The sequence below is a fragment of the Lolium rigidum genome, chromosome 5, assembly GCF_022539505.1.
Source record: "Lolium rigidum isolate FL_2022 chromosome 5, APGP_CSIRO_Lrig_0.1, whole genome shotgun sequence".
Classification (NCBI taxonomy): domain Eukaryota; kingdom Viridiplantae; phylum Streptophyta; class Magnoliopsida; order Poales; family Poaceae; genus Lolium; species Lolium rigidum.
In genome coordinates, this window is record NC_061512.1 from 3,417,158 (window position 1) to 3,441,500 (window position 24,343).

At 43.9% G+C, this 24,343-nt stretch overlaps 1 protein-coding gene across 1 annotated transcript; it reads right to left on the bottom strand.

Annotated features, from left to right (window-relative positions):
* Window positions 1–7,004: 7,004 nt before the first annotated feature.
* Window positions 7,005–8,002, bottom strand: LOC124651121 (zinc finger protein 1-like). Its single transcript, XM_047190260.1, has one exon. It carries the CDS (start codon window positions 7,919–7,921, stop codon window positions 7,235–7,237), a length of 687 nt encoding a protein of 228 aa, XP_047046216.1. The 5' UTR covers window positions 7,922–8,002; the 3' UTR covers window positions 7,005–7,234.
* Between the last annotated feature and the right edge of the window lie 16,341 nt (window positions 8,003–24,343).

Genomic DNA, 24,343 nt, shown 5'->3' on the forward strand with positions numbered 1-24,343 from the left:
AGGTCCAGGAAGATGGGCTATTGGGCTCACGTCGCTAAATATCTGTTAAATATAGCCTAATTAAGCAGGTATCTTCTCTAGCCATTAGCGCATGCCATGTACAGCCTGCTGCAAAATGTTGAGGGGGGCCAACCATTGGGGGGGGGGGGTTAGCCCCTGCTCGCCCCCCTGTCTCCGCCCCTGATGACGATGGTGGGATTACACTGCTTTAGTCCCACTATGTGGAAAAGATCCAGAGTCGCTTCGGGTATAGCGACTGCAAATCTTCTCCAACGCCTTATGATCCTAGTGTGATAATTCGTAAGAATAAAAGAATTGCTAGAGATCAATTGCGATATTCGCAGATCATTGGCTCGCTTATGTATTTAGCCAGCGCCACGAGGCCTGACATCTCCTTTGCTGTAAGTAAACTCAGCCGTTTTGTGTCTAGACCTGGAGATGTTCATTGGCATGCTCTTGAAAGAGTTTTGCGCTATTTGAAAGGCACTGCGAGTTATGGCATTCACTATACTCGGGTATCCAAGGGTACTTGAGGGTTATAGTGATGCAAATTGGATATCCGATGCTGATGAGACTAAGACCACAAGTGGTTATTTATTTACACTTGGAGGTGGCGCTCGTTTCCTGGAAGTCTTGCAAGCGTACCATCATTACGAGGTCAACTATGGAAGCAGAACTCACAGCATTAGACACGACCAATGTTGAAGCAGAGTGGCTTCGTGAGCTCTTGATGGACTTACCCGTGGTTGAGAAACCAATACCCGCTATTCCTATGAACTCGTGATAATCAAACTCGTGATCGTCAAAGTAAACAGTTCTAAGGATAATATGAAGTCATCAAGGCATGTGAAGAGGAGACCGCAAACTGTCGAGGAAAATGAGAAACTCCGGAGTTATAGCGTTGGATTATATCCATACGTCTAGAAACTCCGGCAGACCCCTTCACAAAGGGACTATCACAAAATGTGATAGAAAATGCATCGAGGAGATGGGTATGAGACCCACACTATGAGCTGCCCACGGTGGTAACCCACTCTATGTGATCGGAGATCCCGTGAATTAGAACCGGGAGACAAGCTCGTTGGTCAGACTCGGGAGGAGAGTATATATCCCTATAGCAATTTTACCACTCCGTAAGATGCAATACTCTCCTAATCTCGCATGGCAGGTTGATAATTATCTTAATGTGTTCTAAGTGGCTTATTTTAGCAGAGATGTTGTCCTGCAGAACATCTTTTGAAGAACACACCTATATGAGTATGATTGTTAAACGTCACAATCTATGAGAGTTGGGTGCTCTCTAGTAAACTCATGAAAGACCCTGGAGTATGACGTATAAGCTCCAAACCGCGAGGAAGTCTCACGGCAGCCTAGTATCGGTCTAGGTCTTGTATGAAGCTAGTGCGCAGAAAACTTGTAGTTCAAGGCATAGTCCACTATCCAAGTTGCAATCTAGTATAATATGAAGCCTTAAGTGGAAGTTCAACATAACAGTCTCCACGACATACCGGTATATAAAACAATGTTCTGGAAACTTATTGATGAAATGTGCCAATGAGAGTTTGTGGGGGATTGCTGGAATTTTGGGCATTTGGCCTTTGGCCCATGGCCCATTATCAAATTCTGAAACTCACATGGCCCATTCCAAAAATCAGTGGCAGCACTAGTGGGAGCTGAAGTTTAGTCCCACATTGCTAGTTGATTATAGATCTATCTTATATGTGTTGTTTATGATCTTGCATCCTCTCCGTTGCTAGTAGAGGCTCTGGACAAGTTGATACTTGTAACTCCAAGAGGGGGTATTTATGCTAGATAGTGGGTTCATGTCTCCATTGAATGCTGGGAGTGACAGCAACCCCTAAGGTTGTGGATGTGCTGTTGCTAGTAGGGATAAAACATCGATGCTTTGTCTAAGGATATTTGTATTGTTTACATTACGCACAGTACTTAATGCAATTGTCTGTTGCTTGTAACTTAATACTGGAAGGGGTGCGGATGCTAACCCGAAGGTGGACTTTTTAGGCATAGATGCATGCTGGATGGCGGTCTATGTTCTCTGTCGTAATGCCCTAAGGAAATCTCATAGTAGTGATCATGATATGTATGTGCATTGTTATGCCCTCTCTATTTGTCAATTGCCCAACTGTAATTTGTTTACCCAACATGTTATTTATCTTATTGGAGAGACACCACTAGTGAACTGTGGACCCCGGTCCATTCTTTTACATCTGAAATACAACCTACTGCAATCATTGTTCTCTTTTGTTTTCTGCAAGCAAACATAATTTTCCACACCATACGTTTAATCCTTTATTTTCAGCAAGCCGGTGAGATTGACAACCTCACTCTTAAGTTGGGGCAAAGTAGTTTGATTGTGTTGTGCAGGTTCCACGTTGGCACCGGAATCCCTGGTGTTGCGCCGCACTACACTCCTTCACCAACAACCTTCACGTGATCTTCATCTCCTACTGGAAACTCGCTGCTGTACTCATCATACCTTCCTCTTGGGGTTCCCAACGGACGTGTGCTTTACCGTCACAAGCAGGCTACCTTAGCTAGCGATCGATTGCTTAAATCAAATTGAGCGATCGGTTTAGGACATAAAATTTTTCCATTTTGGAACATTTTGTACTGTAGTATATCCTATTTTAGGAAAGTTCTGCATGCATGTAGAAGAGAACAAATCTGATGACGTAAGCGAGAATCTTTCTGAATTTTAAAATTCAAAACGTTTTATCTCACAAACGACAACTCCGATTTAAGATCTGTTTTCACCTATGAGTCGGTCTCGTCGAGATCTTCAAAACTAGCTCCCATGTTGATATGTTTCGAGAAACTTTTTTCTGGCTAAAAGTTATCAACCCTCTCTTTCTGAATAATCAACCCCTCCGTATTTGAGTGATCAACGGTGAATGTATAAAATTATCAACCTGGTACAGGCTATTGAGGGAAAGTTCTGCATGCATGCACGAAAAGATGAATCTGCTGATGTCAGCGGAATCTTTTCCAAATTTGAAAATTTAAAATGTTTTATCTCACAAACGACAACTCCGAATTAAGATTTGCTTTCACCTATGAGTCGGTCTCGACGAGATCTTCAAAACTAGCACCCATGTTGATATGTTTCGAGAAACTTTTTTCTGGCTAAAAGTTATTAACTCTCTCTATCTGAATAATCAAACCCTCCGTACTTGAGTGATCAACGGTGAATGTATAAAATTATCTACCTGGTGCAGGCTATTGAGGGAAAGTTCTGCATGCATGCACGAAAAGACGAATCTGCTGATGTTAGCGGAATCTTTTCCAAATTTGAAAATTCAAAACGTTTTATCTCACAAACGACAACTCCAAATTAAGATTCGCTTTCACCTATGAGTCGGTCTCGACGAGATCTTCAAAACTAGCACCCATGTTGATATGTTTCGAGAAACTTTTTTTTGGGCTAAAAATTATCAACCCTCTCTATCTGAATAATCAACCCTTCCGTACTTGAGTGATCAACGGTAAATGTATAAAATTATCAACATGCATGCACAAATAGAAGAATATGCTGATGTCAGCAGAATCTTTTCCGAATTTGTAAATTCAAAACGTTTTATCTCACAAACGACAACTCCAAATTAAGATTCGCTTTCACCTATGAGTCGGTCTCGACGAGATCTTCAAAACTAGCACCCATGTTGCTATGTTTCGAGAAACTTTTTTTCGGGCTAAAAGTTATCAACCCTCTCTATCTGAATAATCAACCTCTCCGTACTTGAGTGATCAACGGTAAATGTATAAAATTATCAACTCCAAAGTTAATTTTATTTGAAACAGTTTAGCGATTTTTTTTAGTTTAGAAGCTATCAACCCGGTGTCCTGTTATTTATCAACACTAAATATAAATAACTACCAACCCTAAAAATCTAATTTTATTTCGAATATTTTGGCGACGCTTTTTAGTTTACAAGTTATCAACCCGACGTTATTTATCAATGGTAATTACAAATAACTACCAACTCTAAAAAGTATTCCATTTAGAATATTTTAGCGAACATTTTTTTATTTTACAAGCTATCAACCTGGTGCCTCATTATTTATCAACGGTAAATATAAATAAAAATAACCCTAAAAAGTATTTTATTTAGAATATTTTAGCGACTCTCTTTTAGTTTACAAGCTATTAACCCGGTGACCCGCTATTTATCAATAGTAAATATAAATAAAAATCAACCTTAAAATTTTAATTTAATTTAAAATATGTAGCGACTCTTTTTTTGTTTACAAGTTATCAACCCGGTGCCCCGTTATTTATCAACGGTAAATATAAATACCTAGCAACCTAAAAAGTAAATTTCATTTAGAAATATTTTAGCAACTTTTGTTAGCTTACAACATAAAACAATACCTAATTTGAGTAGCAAGTGGTAGTTCATTTGAGTTGCAAGTGGATCTTCCCATCCGTTATTTTCCCCTTAAAAACCACTGGCCCGAAAAAAAGAATTGCAAAAGGACCCCATTAAATATGAATGACCGTACGAAAATAAAACCCAAAAGGGAATTGCAAAAACAGAATTGAGAGTCTGCCTCGTGCTGAAGAAAAAGAGTGAGATGCTATGTGTATGCATGCAACAACTTATGAAAGAGTGCTGAAAAGTTGGCTCATTAAATGCAAATCCATGAGATGCGCTGTGTATGTGCATGCATGCAGTGTGAACGCTCTTAGCTGCATGCAACTTGCAAAATAGTAATACAAGCTGTTAGTGTGAACATGTGTGAATGCAATTAAAACACTACGTGATAAAAAGGGAATTGAGTCGCGCTTTCGCGCGAGCGCTCCGCGCCGACAGAAACCGATCGCTCGAGCGAGCGATTGCCAGGGAGGGGATTCGGCCTTTGAACGAGTGGAACAAGCCCTCGTCCTGATTCATGAGTTGTGAGAGGCAGCGAGCGAACCGTTTTCTCTAGCTCTCGGCTCCTCGCCTTCAATCTTATCGGTCGTTTAGGAACAAGCTCAGCGACAAAGAGGCAACAACGTATTGAAAATCTCAACCAGCCACACATCCGTGCAACGATTAGACGAGGTAATTCGATTTATTCTCATATTTTGTCTTCTAACCTAATCACTGATCAGCAACGTTGCGGCATGCGGATAACACTTTCGATTCTCTGATCTTCAATCTGCCGATTGACAACACCGAAACATCGTTAGTACATGAGCAAGGAGGGAGCCGAGGACAAGGTGAGTTCGGCGGTCATTTAATTTTTTCGATAAAGGAAATATATTAATAAAAAATGGTATCAATTACACCTAGCCTCCGCAACAACGCACCACCCTAATAGCACTACGGATGCACACGGCCAAAAAACGGAAAAGAAAACTAAGAAACAAAAGTCCCGTTACAGTATCTCGGACCTAACAACAGCAATACATCCACCACCAAGACAACACCTGAAATACATACTCTCCAAAAAACGACGCCTCCAAGAAGGAAACAGTGCTCTAACACCGTCGTCGTCCGATCAACGATCTTAGGTTTTCACCCTGAAGATAGTCCCCGCTCTCAAAATAATGCCTCCAACAAGGTCATTGCCGGGCACAACCAGTTAAGGCCAGACCTTGAGTTTTCACCCTGAAAGGTAGGACTCTGAACTTCACCTGTGTTGTCGTCCCCACTTTCATACCACTGCTGTGAAGCCTGGAACACCAAGCAAGTCCCTCAACAGCGCGGAGACTTGAACCTTCCTTAGCTAGTCCCCCCTCCAGCCTTCATAAACTTCTCTTCTTCCGACTTTCATCATGGATCCATAGTCATTTGATGTCAACACAGAAAAAGAGCTTCGCGCCGCTCCCTCCAGAACCAATCGGTCGGAATAAAAACATGGGTGCGCACGACCGAATACCATCGACCCAGCAAACTCCAGGCAAAAAGCACTGTTACATTCGCCGGCGGAGCCTTCCGGAACTCAACACTCCGGCCAAATCACGAGTCCAGTTCTCCGGTAGGTCTTCCTCTTCACGCAAGAGAGATCCTAGGACCACCGCCTTTATACAGGTCGGACCCCCACGTCGGCGACCATCCCGGGCTGGCCACTTCAACCCTCCACCGGCGGTCATTTAATTACCTATTCGCCAAATAAATTAGCAACTTAGTTATTGATGATACCACATCTTATATATTTTATTATTTATCTTTTGTATCTAGTGTTTGAAAATCAACGGGGCACGATTCCGGTGCCAAAATACGCAAGATGAAAGAAAAATTATCGATCTAGTGTAAAATATTAAGACATATATATTATATTTGTTGAATAATTCAAAATTTCCAGTAAAATAGGGCCTCATTTCAGAGTTTTGCACAAGGCCCCGAATTTTGCTGGCTTGGCTTCTCATGAATGTCATTAACCAAAGGCGGCATAGACTAACAACGTGTCGAGGCCAAATTAGCGAGCTTCCTAGAATGTTCCTTCTGCCACAGCCCACGGTTGGTGATCGACCACGGTAGTTCATCGATCTCTCGAGGCGGAAAATCCTTTAATTAAACGAGACAAAGTCTAACTCAACTAGCGATTGATGATCAACTAAGCATGCCTGACGTACACAGGCACAAATTGAGCAGCCGTACGTCGGTTTCAAACTAACCACTGGCCAACACGCATTGAGTTGGTCTTTTCTTGCGGCAACCAACCGACTGAAACTGGATCAGCACACACACCATTTTATCCGTGGACAGATTCTCTCTCAAGATCAGACACGTACGGTCACTGAAGACTGAACACTAGCTTGCAAGTTATGGTCTCCTTGGAAGCTACGGAATCATGCATGGTTTGAGCTTGGAACTACGTACCACTATTTTCACACGTGCTTGCTTCGGCAAAGCTTAGCTAGCCAAAGTGTGCACACAATGAATCAGTAAAAGAGATAAACATATATGTTAATGATACACATGACAGGCATTATTCATGCATGGAAATTACAAACAACGAAAGAATCAATCCTTCTAGTTTCTAGCTGAACTACCTGTACTATCTAGAGCTAATTAATCTGGAATATGGTACAGATGAACAAACGAATGGAGTCGTCAACTACACTTCCTATGTTTTGTACACAAAGTCGCAAACTAATCAATCACTAACAATCTATGTACAGCAATCACTAACAGAAGCTAAGCTTTTTTTCGATAATGAACAGAAGCTAAGCTACAGAAGAACCCTTGATTTTGACCAAGTATATGCAGATTGTATGGTCAAATCACGCGGTGATCATGAGCCTCGGCTTCTTGAAGGAGACCGGGCTGAGCACCTCGTCCCCCTCCTCCGCGAGTCCCGGCAGCGCCGGCACGTTCAGGTCGAACCCCCGGTTCGTCGCCGTCGGCGCGCTCGCCGCGGCGGCGGCCTTGGCAGCCTTCACCGTGGGCGCGGCGGCGCTGCCGATGGTGCCGTCGTAGTGGCACCGCTTGTGGCCGCCCAGCGCCTGCCCAGTAGGGAACGTCTTCTGGCACACGTTGCACTCGTGGACCTTGCCGCCGCCAGCGGCATCGCCGGACCCAGACGAGGACGAGGCAGCCGCCCGTGGCTTGTCCTCCTCGGGGACGGCGCTTGCTGCCGCCGCGGCTGGAGCTGTGGGTGGCTTCCGGTGGCTGGCCTTGTGGCCGCCGAGCGCCTGGTAGGACGCGAACGCCTTGCCGCAGACGGAGCACCCGTGCTCCGGCGCGGCGTCGCGGTGGCCGCGCGCCAGCATGACGAGGCAGAACGCGAGGTACTCCTCCTCGCTGGGCTCGAGCGCCCGTGGCCGCCTCGAGCGCTTCTTCTTCGACCACCCCTCCGTGTGCTGCTGTAACGCCTCGAACGCCTCGTCGCTGCTACTAGATGCCTCCATCTTCTTGCTCTGCGGCGACTGTATCATCGCCGCCTCTTCGAGAACCGCCTCCACGGCCATGCCAAGCAAGCTCGCGTGTGAGTATCTTTCTTGCACACCTGAGCAACTACAGAGAGAGTAGCAGCAAGCAGTGGGCAACAAGCAAAGATGGCTCGAGAAAGAGAGTAGTGAGGGGAGCAGCACCGGCAAGGGTGGTTTTATATGCGATGCCGCCGGAGCAGCACGTTGATTTCGGAAGCAAAAGGAACGTACGTGTGTGCCTGTGAGTGCTGAAAAGGAAGGTAGTCTTGTGGTCAAACCAACACTTAGATGAGAAGGATCGGATAGAAAAAAATTCGGACGGATTCATGTGCGCGTGGAAGAAGCTACGTTGGTCTCCGGACTCCACGAGATGGAAAATTAGGCGTGGAATGGTGTGGGGAAGACAGGCGGCGCCAATTGCCAAAGGGATAGGTATGTGACGTGTACTTGGTGTGTGTGGTGACGTTAAGGCCTCCCTCGAGAACGAAACAACACGCATGTATATGCCGCGCTACCTGATCAGCTCAGTGTTTTGGGCATGATATAATGGTATGAGTAATGAAGGCAGCTGTCCAACTAGATTTGGATAAAAAAATTGACATATGTTTATGGTTCCATTAATATGTCTTCTCTCAAAAGCTAATTTTGTTTTTCTTTCTCTCTCATATTTTCACTCAGTTTTCACTTTATGGATGTCTCCTAATGAAGAGATTATCTCCTTATCTGAATCTAATATGGACCATCAAACCAAGATAAAATTGCGAGGCAACACCCCTAGGGCTATGCATTGGCCATGCCCTAAGATAACTACATCGTTCTAATGTTACTAGTGTTAATATTTACACGTGTGTGCATTCATTACTATGAAAATAATTTGAGATCTGCGGAGTGTGGCGTTTTGCTGCTCAGGCTACATGTAGCTCGTTTTTTTTATAAAAAAAAACTACAAAGGTTATGCGAGAGCATCATTTTTTAGCTAGTTCGGTATATTCATGAAGACAACTATATAGGAAACATGAAGTTCTAAATCATATATAAGATCATAATCTTCTAGCTTTAATGTTGGACATATCCAAATTTTAGTATTGTGTAATCTAACATCACACACAAATTCCACATGCTTATATACAATCATGTAGTACTTTATAAAATGGAACTAAGAGCATGTCCACTCGTCCCCTCCATATGGCCTCCAGAACAACCGAATAGCAAGGCTATGGGGGCTGCCAGATGAAAAAAAAAACTTTCACAGTCGTGCTTTCCAACCGAAGCCCCAAATAGCTACGATGACCAACAACAAGTGTTGGCAGAACTACCCGCCACAACAGCTCCAGCACGAGCACCACTAGCAGATGCTGTCGATGACCATGATGGCGCAAGCTGCTTCCTTGGGCGAGCCGAGGCGAGCAGGAGCATAGTAGGGTGGCGCTCAGATGCGAACGTCGGCGGCCGACGAGGTGCAGACACAAAGAGCGGGATCGGTAACGACGTGAACGATAGCATGGAGGCGCGTGGTGCCCACGAAAGAGGAGGACGTGCTCGAGGAGGACCATCGAAGACGAGACAGGGGACTGGCCGTGGCGGTGTGTGGGATCGAGCACAGGAGCGGCGGGACTATGCTTGCATGTTGGGACTAAGAAGAAGACGCGTGAGAGGGAGGTGTTGTCGGTGGCAGGGCCTGGACGGGTGAGGAAGGGACAAAAAGGCGCGGCGACGGGACATCAAGGTACTTCGGCGAAGATGGGAACGAGCTCCCTCGCGCTCGCCATGGAGATGCGTCGGCCGCAGACACATGTCGCTCGCAGAGCTCCAAGTCTCCGACCTTTGCTTGATGCAGGTGGCGTAATTGTATCTCGTTGCGGCGGCCACCATCGTATACCCTAGAGTCTTGTTGCGCTGCTCCGAGAATGGTTCTACAAGTGGCCACATTTCTTTATCCGCGCTCTGTGCATGAACCTGGGGAGAGAGAAATAAAGGGCACGATTGGTAGGTTGCATCCCCTCCAAACATGCCCCCGGGATGCAAAAGTCAGGCGTTTGGATTCCTGGAAGCGGCTTGCGTAGTGGTCGTCACGCTGTTAAAAATCGATTTGGGCCAGGCCCGTTGGGTACACCGAATCGGTCGTTTCCCCGAATGTGGGCTCTAGCCGTGCGAAAAGTGGTAAAGGCGTGCGCGCATGAGGCTGACGCGAGATGGCGGGAGAAACCGAAAGCTCTCGATGTGTTTCGCGGCATAGCTAGTGACACCTCCTCTTTTCGGTCACCTCCCGGCAAAACGCCCCATTTTTTCCCTGTCGACACCGGTGGCAGCGTCGGTTCTCCATCTCACCCTCTATTCCTGACCACCCCAGCATAGGATCCACGGGCGAGCTCTGGTTCTCCTCCGCCTTGTTCATCTCCACAGATGGTCTCCTCTTCTCCGCCAGGCATCGTCGGGCAAAGCTCTTCTTCTTCGACCCTGGCAACTATCCCTCGTTTGTACTGGCGGAGGTAAAACACTGCCTCCTCCAATTTATTGTGTACCGTAGTTAGTGCTCAACCTGGATGGTAGATTTAGCAGTCACTCATGTTAGATCTACTTTCTTAGACCGACCAGATGAGTCTGATCCACCCGGCGGTATCACTAGTAGTTGTGATTTAGGCATGGATCCACCTCCTCCTCCACAAGAGATGTGAGTTGCATATCCAACCATGACTTATGGTTCGATGCTTGCCCGAGATCAAGAGAGGATTGCCAATCTGAACTTCATCTACAACACCAATGATTTAGAGGTTGTTAAGATGTTGAGGATGAGAAGAGCCCCCTTCTATGAACTGGTTAAAAAATTTAGGGAGAGAGGTTTGCTGCAGGATAGCCTCCACATCTATGCGGAAGAGCAAGTTCCTATGTTTCTCCACGATGTTGGCCATAACCAGAGGTTCAGAGTTATGCACAACACATTCAGGAGATCTATAGAGACTATATCCCGCTATTTCAACAAAGTCATCTATGCAATTGGGGAGCTTAGGCAAGAGATGACCACCTTATAGTGAAACACCTAGCAAGATATGGAACAACAGAAGATTGTATCCATACTTCAAAGTGGGCACAAATAATATTGCTATGCACACAACTTGAGAAGAACAAGATGCACAAAAGCTTGATTGTTTGTTATTATCATCGCAGGACTGTATTGGAGCAATTGATGGTACTCGTGTGACTGCTAGAGTGTCGAAATCCCAATCAGCAACATACAGAAGAAGGAAGCACTACACCAGCCAGAATGTGCCTGTTGTTGTTGTTGTTGTTTTCGATCTTAAGTTCACTTATGTACTAGTTGGTTGGCAAGGGCAGCCCATGGTGCAGGCATTCTTACAGATAGCCTTAGCAGACCTAATGGCATACATCTCTGTGATGGTAAGTTCTACCTTGAAGATGCAGCTTATGCTTGTCGGCCGGGAATCCTATAACCCCTCGGGAAAACAAGGTATAATCTGAACTAATTCTCTCCAAGGAATAGACCACAGAATGGATCGGCTTGTTCAGTCTTAGATACTCTAGTCTCATGGCTACCATCGAGAGGGCTTTTGCTGCATAAAAAAATAGGTTCAAAATTCTTGATCAGAAGCCATTCCACACTTTCTCCACTCAAGTAAAGTTTGTTCTTGCATGTTGCATCCTTCACAACTGGATCTTAGGTTGGGCATGGATGACTATGTCCCGGACGAGGTTGGTGATACTCCCGATGATGTAGAGGGTGACCATGGTGTCGAGCAGGGCGACATCCAAGCTTAGAAGAACAAGATGAACGAGTGGGCTCAGTCAATGTGGATCCACAGAAATGATGTCTACGGTTGAAAAGGAAGCAAGAACAAGACAATAAGAAGAAGAAGGTTTCCGCCCTCCCTTGGTTGCCATTATTGAACTATCCTCCGGTCTGTAATGTTAAACTGCTATTCTTACGTAGCTAGGGCTCGGTTTATATGCTCGTAGTGTGGTGAACTGATAAACTACTAATCCATGTGTGTGATTAACTGAATAACTGTTATTCTTATGTACGTAGGGCTCATTTTATGTGGTTGTCGTTCATTTGTTTCGTCGTTGTGTCTGATGATTCTGTGATTTGTGGCACGGCGGTATCCCATGTTAAGCTCGCCACTGAAGAGCATATGTGACCACAAATTTGGGCTGCGTAAAATCAAACACATAACATTGCATCGTTAGAACCGTTCTCTACATTCATGCATGCCACCAATCAACGTGTCCAAAATGCATCCCGTGGTGCGACCCGGGCTACAAAATGAAGTGGATAACATGATTTTTGGCCCGTTCCTTCCGATAAGGACTACAACCTACCAATAGTGCCCAAAGAAAACGAGGGAGAAAGAGGCTGCACGTGAGCCAGAGCCACATGGAGATGAAGAGAAAGAATCACCGGATCCCTGGGTTGCCCTCATGTGCGTAGGGGGTGGCATGGGGTGTCGAATGGATAATTCTCTCTGCCAAATAAAAACAAAATTAGAGAGAATGACTTGACAAGATTTTAACTCCCACGCTCCCTAAAATCCCTAAAATCGTTTGGGAATCTTTAGAGTGGCCGACTGAAGATGCTCTAATATTATATTGTGGGTGTAAGTCTAGATATGTAACCATCCTCCTCGTAATATTAAAATATACAGATGTATTATGTATAGTTTGAACATGCATTGGTTACGATTGAAAGTGTTAGTAATAGGTAAATAATAGATCAGAAAATAGTGCTGCAACACCAACCAAAATGTTAGTAATGTGTCCAAACCCAATTTACTTAAGCGCTGGTGCTTAGAGCATCTCTAACATTTGATCTATTTTACATTATCAGAAAGTGGAGATGTAAACTGATATACATCACATTGCCAAAACTTTACATCACAAAAAATGTCCGCGTACAATGGATGATGTACTTTAAATGATCATATATGCACCAAATCCTTCTTCTTTAACAGTCTCATATTCAAATTTAACAACTCAAACTTTAAGTTCAACACTTCTAAGACTAGGCTATGCAAAGCAAAGCAAAATCTCCATCCACACACATTTTTACAGCGCTTCTTTATGAAAGAGGTGGCCTCCGGTATGGGCGGTAAGGGGACGTGGAGCAGGTGGTCTAAGAGACTTAAACTTTCCGTGTGGACATAAGGTTGTACGCTTCGACATTCTATGTGCTCGCAAAGACGTTTTAAGGAAATTTGATATTTGTTTGCCATGCGTAAAAAAGACAAAATTTGGTAATAGAAAAAACTCTTCACAAGACATTTTCTTTATCTTTTTACGTACGATACAAAAACTACCATTTGTCGCGAAAATTGCCGTGCGCACAGAAAATATCGAGATATACGCCCGAAATTTTTTTGGAGCTTTTTTTTTTTGGAGCAAATGCCCAGGACGCATTTTTCACAGAAAAACTGAAGAAGAAAAATGAAAAGGCTGATGTGGCCGGGCGCTACACCGGCCACGCGGAGAAAGCTGGCAGTCCTACCGGCCGTAGCCATCGACACAAGCGCTGACGTCGTCTCCATGCTTCGCTGTGGCTTGGATATGCTACTAGCTAGGTGGTAATCGGCCGTCTCTGCATATATGTGGTGCTAGTGCCCAAAACGGCAAGTCAAAGCAGATCATGACGCTTTTCTAGAAGTTGTTCGCAGTTTGTGTGAGTCGGCCGCTATGGACACGTGTTCCTATTTCCTACTTGTATCCAACCAACTCTATTCTTTTTTCGTTTAGTTTTGCGATTACACGCAGCTAACTTGCTCACTTAATCATTTTTATCTTCGTCAAAAGTATATCACGTGTTCCATATTTCCATTGAACCATTGCCTTGCGCCGTTGCCATCGCTGGAACTTGCATCATCTTCATCATCATCAGCTCGCCAACCCAGCGTACGTAGAATGGTGGGAGTATCCCGTGCACTACTGTACATCGATTTCCTTTGGTAGGAACTCTTCATTTTCCTCGTCCAAATTGGTATAGTCTTTGACTTTGCCTTTTCAAGTATGACTTGACACAATTCTAACTTCGTATGGACCCAACTCTTGATCGTCGTCTAATAATTGCGGTGCTAGAATCAACCTGTGTTTGAATATACTTGGGAGAGCGTTGGCATCCTAGTCCATAAACGATCAAACCTCATGTTTTGGTATCTCATAAAACCAAAAAAAAAAGATCACTGGTAGAAAACGGACCTTTTGTCCTAGCCTTTTGTCCCGGCCCAGTCTGAAGCATGGTCAGGCCACGTCGCCCCGAAACCAGCGAGAGGGTACGGGACCTTTGTCCCGATTCTTTAAGGACTTTTTGTCTCGGTTGGAGCCTCAAACCGGGATAAAAGGGTCTGAGGCCTTTTGCGGCCTACTGGCAGCCCTTTTGTCCCGATTTGAGCCTAAAACCGAGATAAAAGGTCACGGCCTATATGTACAGCCAGCCACCACTCCCCATTCTCCCTACATTTTTTCCCTTGGTGGTGGAAGGTGGAGGTTTCTGCTAGCTTTTATCTTCTTTATATGCACAACAGGTGTTTGATAAAATGCTTGTGAGAACGATGCCACTTGAGTTTATTTAATAAGATTTCTCCTCTTTTTGTCCTAAAAGGTTAGCAACTATTTTCTCGTCTAGACCGCACAGTACTAATTTTAGCATGGTGATTGCGTTTGACATATAATTATACGAATGGTGCAAATGAGCCATCCATAGATGTACGGTAACCGATGTGATCCCGCTTTCAGAGAGGGCGTGAAATCTTTCCTGCTTGTGGTCGAGCCCAACAAGGGGGAGGGAGGTTTTATTTGTTGTCTATGTCTGAAATGTCGGAATGAGAAGGATTGCTCTTCCTCAAGAGACATTCAGAGCCACCTGCTTTGGCGCGGCTTCATGTCCGGCTATAATGTTTGGACCAAGCGCGGAGAAGAAGGGGTTATGATAGAAGACGGCGATGAAGAACATAACGGTGACAACTACTGATCTATATCCCCTGAATACGGTGATACCGCAATGGAAGACAATGAAGAAGAAGGAGGTGAAGAACGGCACCAGATGAGCCTGTTGATGATGATCTTGGTCGGGCCATTTCTGATGCAAGGAGAGACCGCAACACTAATAAGGAGAGGTTGCAGTTCGACAAGATGTTAGAGGACCACAAAAAATTGTTGTACCCAAGGTGCGAAGATGGGAAGAAAAATCTGGGTAGCATATTGGAAGGCAGAGACCGGTGTGACTGACTTGGGATTTGAAAAGTTACTGATAATATTAAAGAAACTGCTTCCAAGAAAGAACGAATTGCCCACCAGTACGTATGAAGCAAAGAAACTTGTCTGCCCTCTAGGAATAGATGTGCAGAAGATACATGCATGCCCTAATAACTTCATCCTCTACCGCGGTGAGAAGTACGAGAATGAGAATAAATGCCCGATATGCGGTGCATTGCGGTATAAGATCAGAAGAGATGACCCTGGTGATGTTGAGGGCGAGCCACCCAGGAAGAGGGTTCCTGCGAAGGTGATGTGGTATGCTCCCATAATACCACGGTTGAAACGTTTGTTCAGAAACAAAGAGCATGCCAAGTTGTTGCAATGGCACATGGAAGAACGTAAGAAAGACGCGATGTTGAGGCACCCCACTGATGGTCGGCAGTGGAGAAACATCGAGAGAGAGTTCCCGGATTTTGCAGGTGAGGCAGGGAACTTATGGTTTAGTCTAAGTACAGATGGCATGAATCCTTTTGGGGAGCAGAGCTGCAGTCACAGCACCTGGCCCGTGACTCTATGTATCTACAACCTTCATCCTTGGTTTTACATGAAGCGGAAGTTCATTATGATGCCAGTGCTTATCCAAGGTCCAAAGCAACCCGACAACGACATTGATGTGTACCTAAGGCCATTAGTTGATGAACTTTTGGAGTTGTGGGCCGAACCGGGTGTACGTGTGTGGGATGAGCACACCGAACAGGAATTTGACCTACGAGCGTTGCTATTCGTAACCATCAATGATTGGCCTGCTCTTAGTCACATTTCAGGAGATCGAACAAGGGATACAATGCATGCACACACTATTTAGATGAGACTGAAAGTAAATATTTGGAAAATTGTAGGAAAAATGTGTACCCGTATAATCGTCGTTTTCTTCCGCGCAGGCATGCCATAAGGAAAAAATGAAAGCATTTCAATGGCGAGGCAGAACCCGTCCGAAGCTTGTCCTCCGTAGTGGTGCTGATGTATTTGAGATGGTCAAGGATTTAAATGTAATGTTTGGAAAGGGCAGACAACCTGCTCCGAATGATGCTGACGGACACGCGCCCATGTGGAAGAAGAAATATATGTCTTGGGAGCTAGAATATTGGAAAGTCCTGGAAGTCCGCTCTGCAATCGACGTGATGCACCTGACGAAGAATCTTTGAGTGAATATTCTAGGTTTCCTGGGCGTGTATGTGAAGACAAAATATACACCAAAAGCATGGGAAGACCAACAACATCATAAAGGACGAGACGGCAATCATCCATGGCAGTTTCAAGGGCCTGCCAGCTACGCTCTTACCAAAGAAGAGAAGGAAATATTTTTTGAAACCCTATTCAGTATGAAGGTTCCGTCTAGTTTATCGTCGAATATAAAGGGAATAGTAAATATGAAAGAGAAAAATTCCAGAACCTAAAGTCTCATGACTGTCACGTGCTTGTGTCACAATTGCTTCTGGTTGCATTGAGGGGACTTCTACCAGAAAAAAATTCGACTTGCCATTGTGAAGGTATGTGCATTCCTCAATGCAATTTCTGGGAAGGTAATGGATCCATAAAGTTTGATGTGGTCCAATGTCTTGTCAGCTTCGAGTTGTTGTTCTCACTATCCTTCCTCAATATTATGACGCACCTCCTAGTTCACCTCGTCGATGAGATTAGAATTATCGGTCCTGTATTTCTACACAATATGTTCCCCTTCAAGAGGTTCATGGGAGTCTTAAAGAAATATGTTCATAACCGCGCTTGGCCAGAAGGAAGCATCTCAAAGGGCTACAGAACAGAGGAGGTCATTGAGTTTTGTGTTGACTTTCTTCTTGACCTTAAGTCGATTGGTGTTTCTGAATATCGGTATGAGGCGAGGCTTACTGGAAAAGGCACACTAGGAAGGAATGCAACGGTATGCAGGGACAAACTTTGTTTCAATCAAGCACATTACACAGCTCTATACAATTCCAGCTTGGTGGCTCCGTATAATGAGAAACACAAGAATATTGTACGAGAACTAAACCCGGGCCAGCCCGAGTCCTTGATTCCACATCAACACATGAAGACCTTCGTCAGTTGGTTACAGACACATCTCAACACCACTATTGGAGAGCAGTTGTACTTGTTGGCCAGGTTACCATCTTCGAACATATGTATATTCCAAGGGTACGAGATAAATGGGAATATATTTTACACGATCGCCCAAGATAAAAAGAGCGTCAACCAAAACAGTGGTGTCCGCTTTGATGCAAAAGACGAGAATGGCCAGACCACCACATATTATGGGTACATAGAGGAGATATGAGAACTTTACTATGGACCTACTTTTAAGGTCTCTTTGTTTTGGTGCAACTGGGTGAAGCTGAGCAGGGTACAGGTAGACGATAAGTACAACATGGCAACAATGGATCTCAACAATCTTGCGTACATGTACGAGCCATTCATCCTAGCCAACGATGTGGCTCAAGTTTTCTACATGAAGGACATGTATAGCAATACAAGAAAAAGAAATCAGCAAAAGAATACATCAACCGAGGAGCCAAAGCGCTACATAGTTCTTTCAGAGAAAAGAAACATTGTGGGAGTGGATGACAAGACAGACATATCAGAAGATTATAATAAGTTTCATGAAATTCCGCCCTTCACGGTGAAAATTAACCCAAGCATCCTGCTAAATGATGAAGATTCTCCATGGCTACGGCGCTAAAGAAAACCACACCACTAGATGGCGATGTTGGTGATAATTAAAACTTTTATGTAATAATGTATTTGCTTGTGACGGTAAAGCACACGTCCGTTGGGAACCCCAAGAGGAAGGTATGATGCGTACAACAGCGAGTTTTCCCTCAGTAAGAAACCAAGGTTATCGAACTAGTAGGAGATGAAGGCCACGTGAAGGTTGTTGGTGAAGGAGTGTAGTGCGGCGCAAAACCAGGGATTCCGGCGCCAACGTGGAACCTGCACAATGATACGTCTCCGACATATCGATAATTTCTTATGTTCCATGCCATATTATTGATGATACCTACATGTTTTATGCACACTTTATGTCATATTCGTGCATTTTCTGGAACTAACCTATTAACAAGATGCCGAAGTGCCGATTCTGTCGTTTTCGCTGTTTTTGGTTTCGAAATCCTAGTAACGAAATATTCTCGGAATTGGACGAAATCAAGACCCGGGGTCCTATTTTGCCACGAACCTTCCGGAAGACCGAAGAGCATACGAAGTGGGGCCACGAGGTTGCCGGACCACAAGGCGGCGCGGCCAAGGGGGCCCGCGCCGCCCTATGGTGTGGGCCCCTCGTCGGCCCTCCGACTCGCCCTTCCGCCTACTTAAAGCCTCCGTCGCGAAACCCCCGAGGCGAAAAACCACGATACGGAAAACCTTCCGGAGACGCCGCCGCCGCCAATCCCATCTCGGGGGATTCCGGAGATCTCCTCCGGCACCCTACCGGAGAGGGGATTCATCTCCCGGAGGACTCTACACCGCCATGGTCGCCTCCGGAGTGATGAGTGAGTAGTTCACCCCTGGACTATGGGTCCATAGCAGTAGCTAGATGGTTGTCTTCTCCTCATTGTGCTTCATTGTTGGATCTTGTGAGCTGCCTAAGATGATCAAGATCATCTATCTGTAATACTCTATGTTGTGTTTGTCGGGATCCGATGGATAGAGAATACCATGTTATGTTAATTATCAAGTTATTGCATATGTGTTGTTTATGATCTTGCATGCTCTCCGTTATTAGTAGAGGCTGCGGCCAAGTTTTTGCTCCTAACTCCAAGAGGGAGTATTTATGCTCGATAGTGGGTTCATGCCGCATTGACACACAGGACGATGTGACGAAAGTTCTAAGGTTGTGCTTGTGTTGTTGCCACTAGGGATAAAACATTGATGCTATGTCCGAGGATGTAGTTATTGATTACATTACGCACCATACTTAATGCAATTGTCTCGTTGTTAGCAACTTAATACTGGAGGGGTTCGGACGATAACCCGAAGGTGGACTTTTTAGGCATAGATGCGGTTGGATGGCGGTCTATGTACTTTGTCGTAATGCCCAATTAAATCTCACTATACTTATCATGACATGTATGTGCATTGTTATGCCCTCTCTATTTGTCAATTGCCCGACTGTAATTTGTTCACCCAACATGCTTTTATCTTATGGGAGAGACACCTCTAGTGAACTGTGGACCCCGGTCCATTCTTTTAATACTGAAATACAAATCTGCTGCAATACTTGTTTTTACTGTTTTCTTGCAAACTATCATCTTCCACACAATACGGTTAATTCTTTGTTACAGCAAGCCGGTGAGATTGACAACCTCACTGTTTCGTTGGGGCAAAGTACTTTGGTTGTGTTGTGCAGGTTCCACGTTGGCGCCGGAATCCCTGGTGTTGCGCCGCACTACATCCCGCCGCCATCAACCTTCAACGTGCTTCTTGGCTCCTCCTGGTTCGATAAACCTTGGTTTCTTTCTGAGGGAAAACTTGCTGCTGTGCGCATCATACCTTCCTCTTGGGGTTCCCCAACGAACGTGTGAAATACACGCCATCAAGCTCTTTTTCTGGCGCCGTTGCCGGGGAGATCAAGACACGCTGCAAGGGGAGTCTCCACTTCTCAATCTCTTTACTTTGTTTTTGTCTTGCTTTATTTTATTTACTACTTTGTTTGCTGCACTTATATCAAAACACAAAAAAATTAGTTGCTAGCTTTACTTTATTTACTGTCTTGCACTCTATATCAAAAACACAAAAAAATTAGTTACTTGCATTTACCTTGATTCATCATGTTTCCTTTTAATTTTACCACAAAAAACATACCGGTAGGACGCGGGTCTATAATTGGGAGGAACAATATAGAAGAATTTTTCACCCATGTTAGCACCGTTGAAGATTTTGAAGATAGACACTTGGTAGAACTTGCTCCTACTTATGAAATTGCTGCTGCTGCTTTAGTTCGCATGTTGGAAACTAAATTTGTAAATCTCAATCCTATAATCCAACAAATGTTTCTTACACTTGCTGATTTGGAAGGGGGGGAAAAGAAAGATTTTGTTTTAGAAACCCTTCTTAGAGAATTTGGTGGTCTAGCAAGAGAGGCTAGAAAGGTCTTCGCTAAATTTAATATGCTTGGTTCTCATACTAATTTTGTTGGTCTCCTTGAAAAAATGGACATGGATAGAATAAGGTACACTAATAATATTAATGATGGTGGGGAGATCAAAGCACCAATACCATGTAAACTCCTAGCTATGAATGATGCACTAGAACATAACTATGCTTGGCTTGTTCCTGAAAATTTGTTCGATGAGAGTAGCAAGCCCAAGACTAATGAGAAGGGAGACACTGTATGTATCCAATATACTATGCATGGTTGAGAAAAATCCAAACCCCGCTGTAGATGCACCACCCTTTGATAACACTTGAGTTACACTTTCTGCGCCTAGCTGAAAGGCGTTAAAGAAAAAAGCGCTTATGGGAGAACACCCATGTTTTTACTACAGTATTTTTGTTTTATATTTGAGTCTTGGAAGTTGTTTACTACTGTAGCAACCTCTCCTTATCTTAGTTTTGAGTTTTGTTGTGTCAAGTAAAGTCTTTGATAGTAAAGTAAGTACTAGATTTGGATTACTGCGCAGTTCCAGATTTCTTTGCTGTCACGAATCTGGGTCTACCTCCCTGTAGGTAGCTCAGAAAATTAAGCCAATTTACGTGCATGATCCTAAGATATGTACGCAACTTTCATTCAATTTAAGCATTTTCATTTGAGCAAGTCTGGTGTCCTAATAAAATCCATCTTTACGGACTGTTCTGTTTTGACAGATTCTGCCTTTTTATTTCGCATTGCCTCTTTTGCTATGTTGGATGAATTTATTTGATCCATTAATGTCCAAGTAGCTTTATGCAATGTCCAGAAGTGTTAAGAATGATTGTGTCACCTCTGAACATGTGAATTTTTATTGTGCACTAACCCTCTAATGAGTTGTTTCGAGTTTGGTGTGGAGGAAGTTTTCAAGGATCAAGAGAGGAGTATGATGCAATATGATCAAGGAGAGTGAAAGCTCTAAGCTTGGGGATGCCCCGGTGGTTCACCCCTGCATATTCTAAGAAGACTCAAGCGTCTAAGCTTGGGGATGCCCAAGGCATCCCCTTCTTCATCGACAACATTATCAGGTTCCTTCCCTGAAACTATATTTTTATTCCATCACATCTTATGTGCTTTGCTTGGAGCGTCTGTTTGTTTTTGTTTTTGTTTGAATAAAATGGATCCTAGAATTCACTGTGTGGGAGAGAGACACGCTCCGCTGTTGCATATGGACAAATATGTCCTTAGGCTTTACTCATAGTATTCATGGCGAAGGATGAATCTTCTTCGTTAAATTGTTATATGGTTGGAATCGGGAAATGCTACATGTAGTAATTCTAAAATGTTTTGAATAATTTGATACTTGGCAATTGTTGTGCTCATGTTTAAGCTCTTGCATCATATACTTTGCACCCATTAATGAAGAAATACTTAGAGCTTGCTAATTTGGTTTGCATATTTGGTTTCTCTAGAGTCTAGATAATATCTAGTATTGAGTTTTGAACAACAAGGAAGACGGTGTAGAGTCTTATACTGTTTACAATATGTCTTTTATGTGAGTTTTGCTATACCGTTCATCCTTGTGTTTGTTTCAAATAACCTTGCTAGCCTAAACCTTGTATCGAGAGGGAATACTTCTCATGCATCCAAAATACTTGAGCCAACCACTATGCCATTTGTGTCCACCATACCTACCTACTACATGGTATTTATCCGCCATTCCAAAGTAAATTGCTTGAGTGCTACCTTTAAAATTCCATCATTCACCTTTGCAATATATAGCTCATGGGACAAATAGCTTAAAAACTATTGTGGTATTGAATATGTACTTATGCACTTTATCTCTTATTAAGTTGCTTGTTGTGCGATAACCATGCTTCTGGCGACGCCATCAACTATTCTTTGTTGAATATCATGTGAGTTGCTATGCATGTCCGTCTTGTCTGAAGTAAGAGAGATCTACCACCTTAATGGTTGGAGCATGCATATTGTTAGAGAAAAACATTGGGCCGCTAACTAAAGCCATGATTCATGGTGGAAGTTTCAGTTTTGGACACATATCCTCAATCTCATATGAGAATAATAATTGTTGCCACATGCTTATGCATTAAAGAGGAGTCCATTATCTGTTGTCCATGTTGTCCCGGTATGGATGTCTAAGTTGAGAATAATCAAAAGCGAGAAATCCAAAATGCGAGCTTTCTCCTTAGACCTTTGTACAGGCGGCATGGAGGTACCCCATTGTGACACTTGGTTAAAACATGTGCATTGCAAAGATCCGGTAGTCCAAGCTAATTAGGACAAGGTGCGGGCACTATTAGTATACTATGCATGAGACTTGCAACTTGTAAGATATAACTTTCATAACTCATATGCTTTATTACTACCGTTGACAAAATTGTTTCATGTTTTCAAAATAAAAGCTCTAGCACAAATATAGCAATCGATGCTTTCCTCTTTGAAGGACCATTCTCTTTACTTTTATGTTGAGTCAGTTCACCTATCTCTCTCCACCTCAAGAAGCAAACACTTGTGTGAACTATGCATTGATTCTTACATACTTGCATATTGCACTTGTTATATTACTCTATGTTGACAATTATCCATGAGATATACATGTTACAAGTTGAAAGCAACCGCTGAAACTTGATCTTCCTTTGTGTTGCTTCAATACCTTTACTTTGATTTATTGCTTTATGAGTTAACTCTTATGCAAGACTTATTAATGCTTGTCTTGAAGTACTATTCATGAAAAGTCTTTGCTTTATGATTCACTTGTTTACTCATGTCATTACCATTGTTTTGATCGCTGCATTCATTACATATGTTTACAAATAGTATGATCAAGGTTATGATGGCATGTCACTTCAGAAATTATCTTTGTTATCGTTTTACTCGCTCGGGACGAGCGAGAACTAAGCTTGGGGATGCTTGATACGTCTCCGACGTATCGATAATTTCTTATGTTCCATGCCATATTGTTGATGATACCTACATGTTTTATGCACACTTTATGTCATATTCGTGCATTTTCTGGAACTAACCTATTAACAAGATGCCGAAGTGCCGCTTGCTGTTTTCTCGCTGTTTTTGGTTTCGAAATCCTAGTAACGAAATATTCTCGGAATTGGACGAAATCAAGACCCGGGGTCCTATTTTGCCACGAACCTTCCGGAAGACCGAAGAGCATACGAAGTGGGGCCACGAGGTGGCCAGCACCACAAGGCGGTGCGGCCAAGGGGGCCCGCGCCGCCCTATGGTGTGGGCCCCTCGTCGGCCCTCCGACTCGCCCTTCCGCCTACTTAAAGCCTCCGTCGCGAAACCCCCGAGGCGAAAAACCACGATACGGAAAACCTTCCGGAGACGCCGCCGCCGCCAATCCCATCTCGGGGGATTCTCGGAGATCTCCTCCGGCACCCCGCCGGAGAGGGGATTCATCTCCCGGAGGACTCTACACCGCCATGGTCGCCTCCGGAGTGATGAGTGAGTAGTTCACCCCTGGACTATGGGTCCATAGCAGTAGCTAGATGGTTGTCTTCTCCTCATTGTGCTTCATTGTTGGATCTTGTGAGCTGCCTAACATGATCAAGATCATCTATCTCGTAATACTCTATGTTGTGTTTGTCGGGATCCGATGGATAGAGAATACCATGTTATGTTAATTATCAAGTTATTGCATATGTGTTGTTTATGATCTTGCATGCTCTCCGTTATTAGTAGAGGCTCTGGCCAAGTTTTTGCTCTTAACTCCAAGAGGGAGTATTTATGCTCGATAGTGGGTTCATGCCCGCATTGACACCGGGACGATGTGACGAAAGTTCTAAGGTTGTGTTGTGTCTGTTGCCACTAGGGATAAAACATTGATGCTATGTCCGAGGATGTAGTTATTGATTACATTACGCACCATACTTAATGCAATTGTCTGTTGCTTAGCAACTTAATACCGGAGGGGGTTCGGACGATAACTCCGAAGGTGGACTTTTTAGGCATAGATGCAGCTTGGATGGCGGTCTATGTACTTTGTCGTAATGCCCAATTAAATCTCACTATACTTATCATGACATGTATGTGCATTGTTATGCCCTCTCTATTTGTCAATTGCCCGATTGTAATTTGTTCACCCAACATGCTTTTATCTTATG

Coding starts and splice junctions, on each gene's coding strand:
- LOC124651121 (XM_047190260.1), bottom strand. CDS start 7,921: ATGGCCGTGGAGGCGGTTCTCGAAGAGGCGGCGATGATACAGTCGCCG.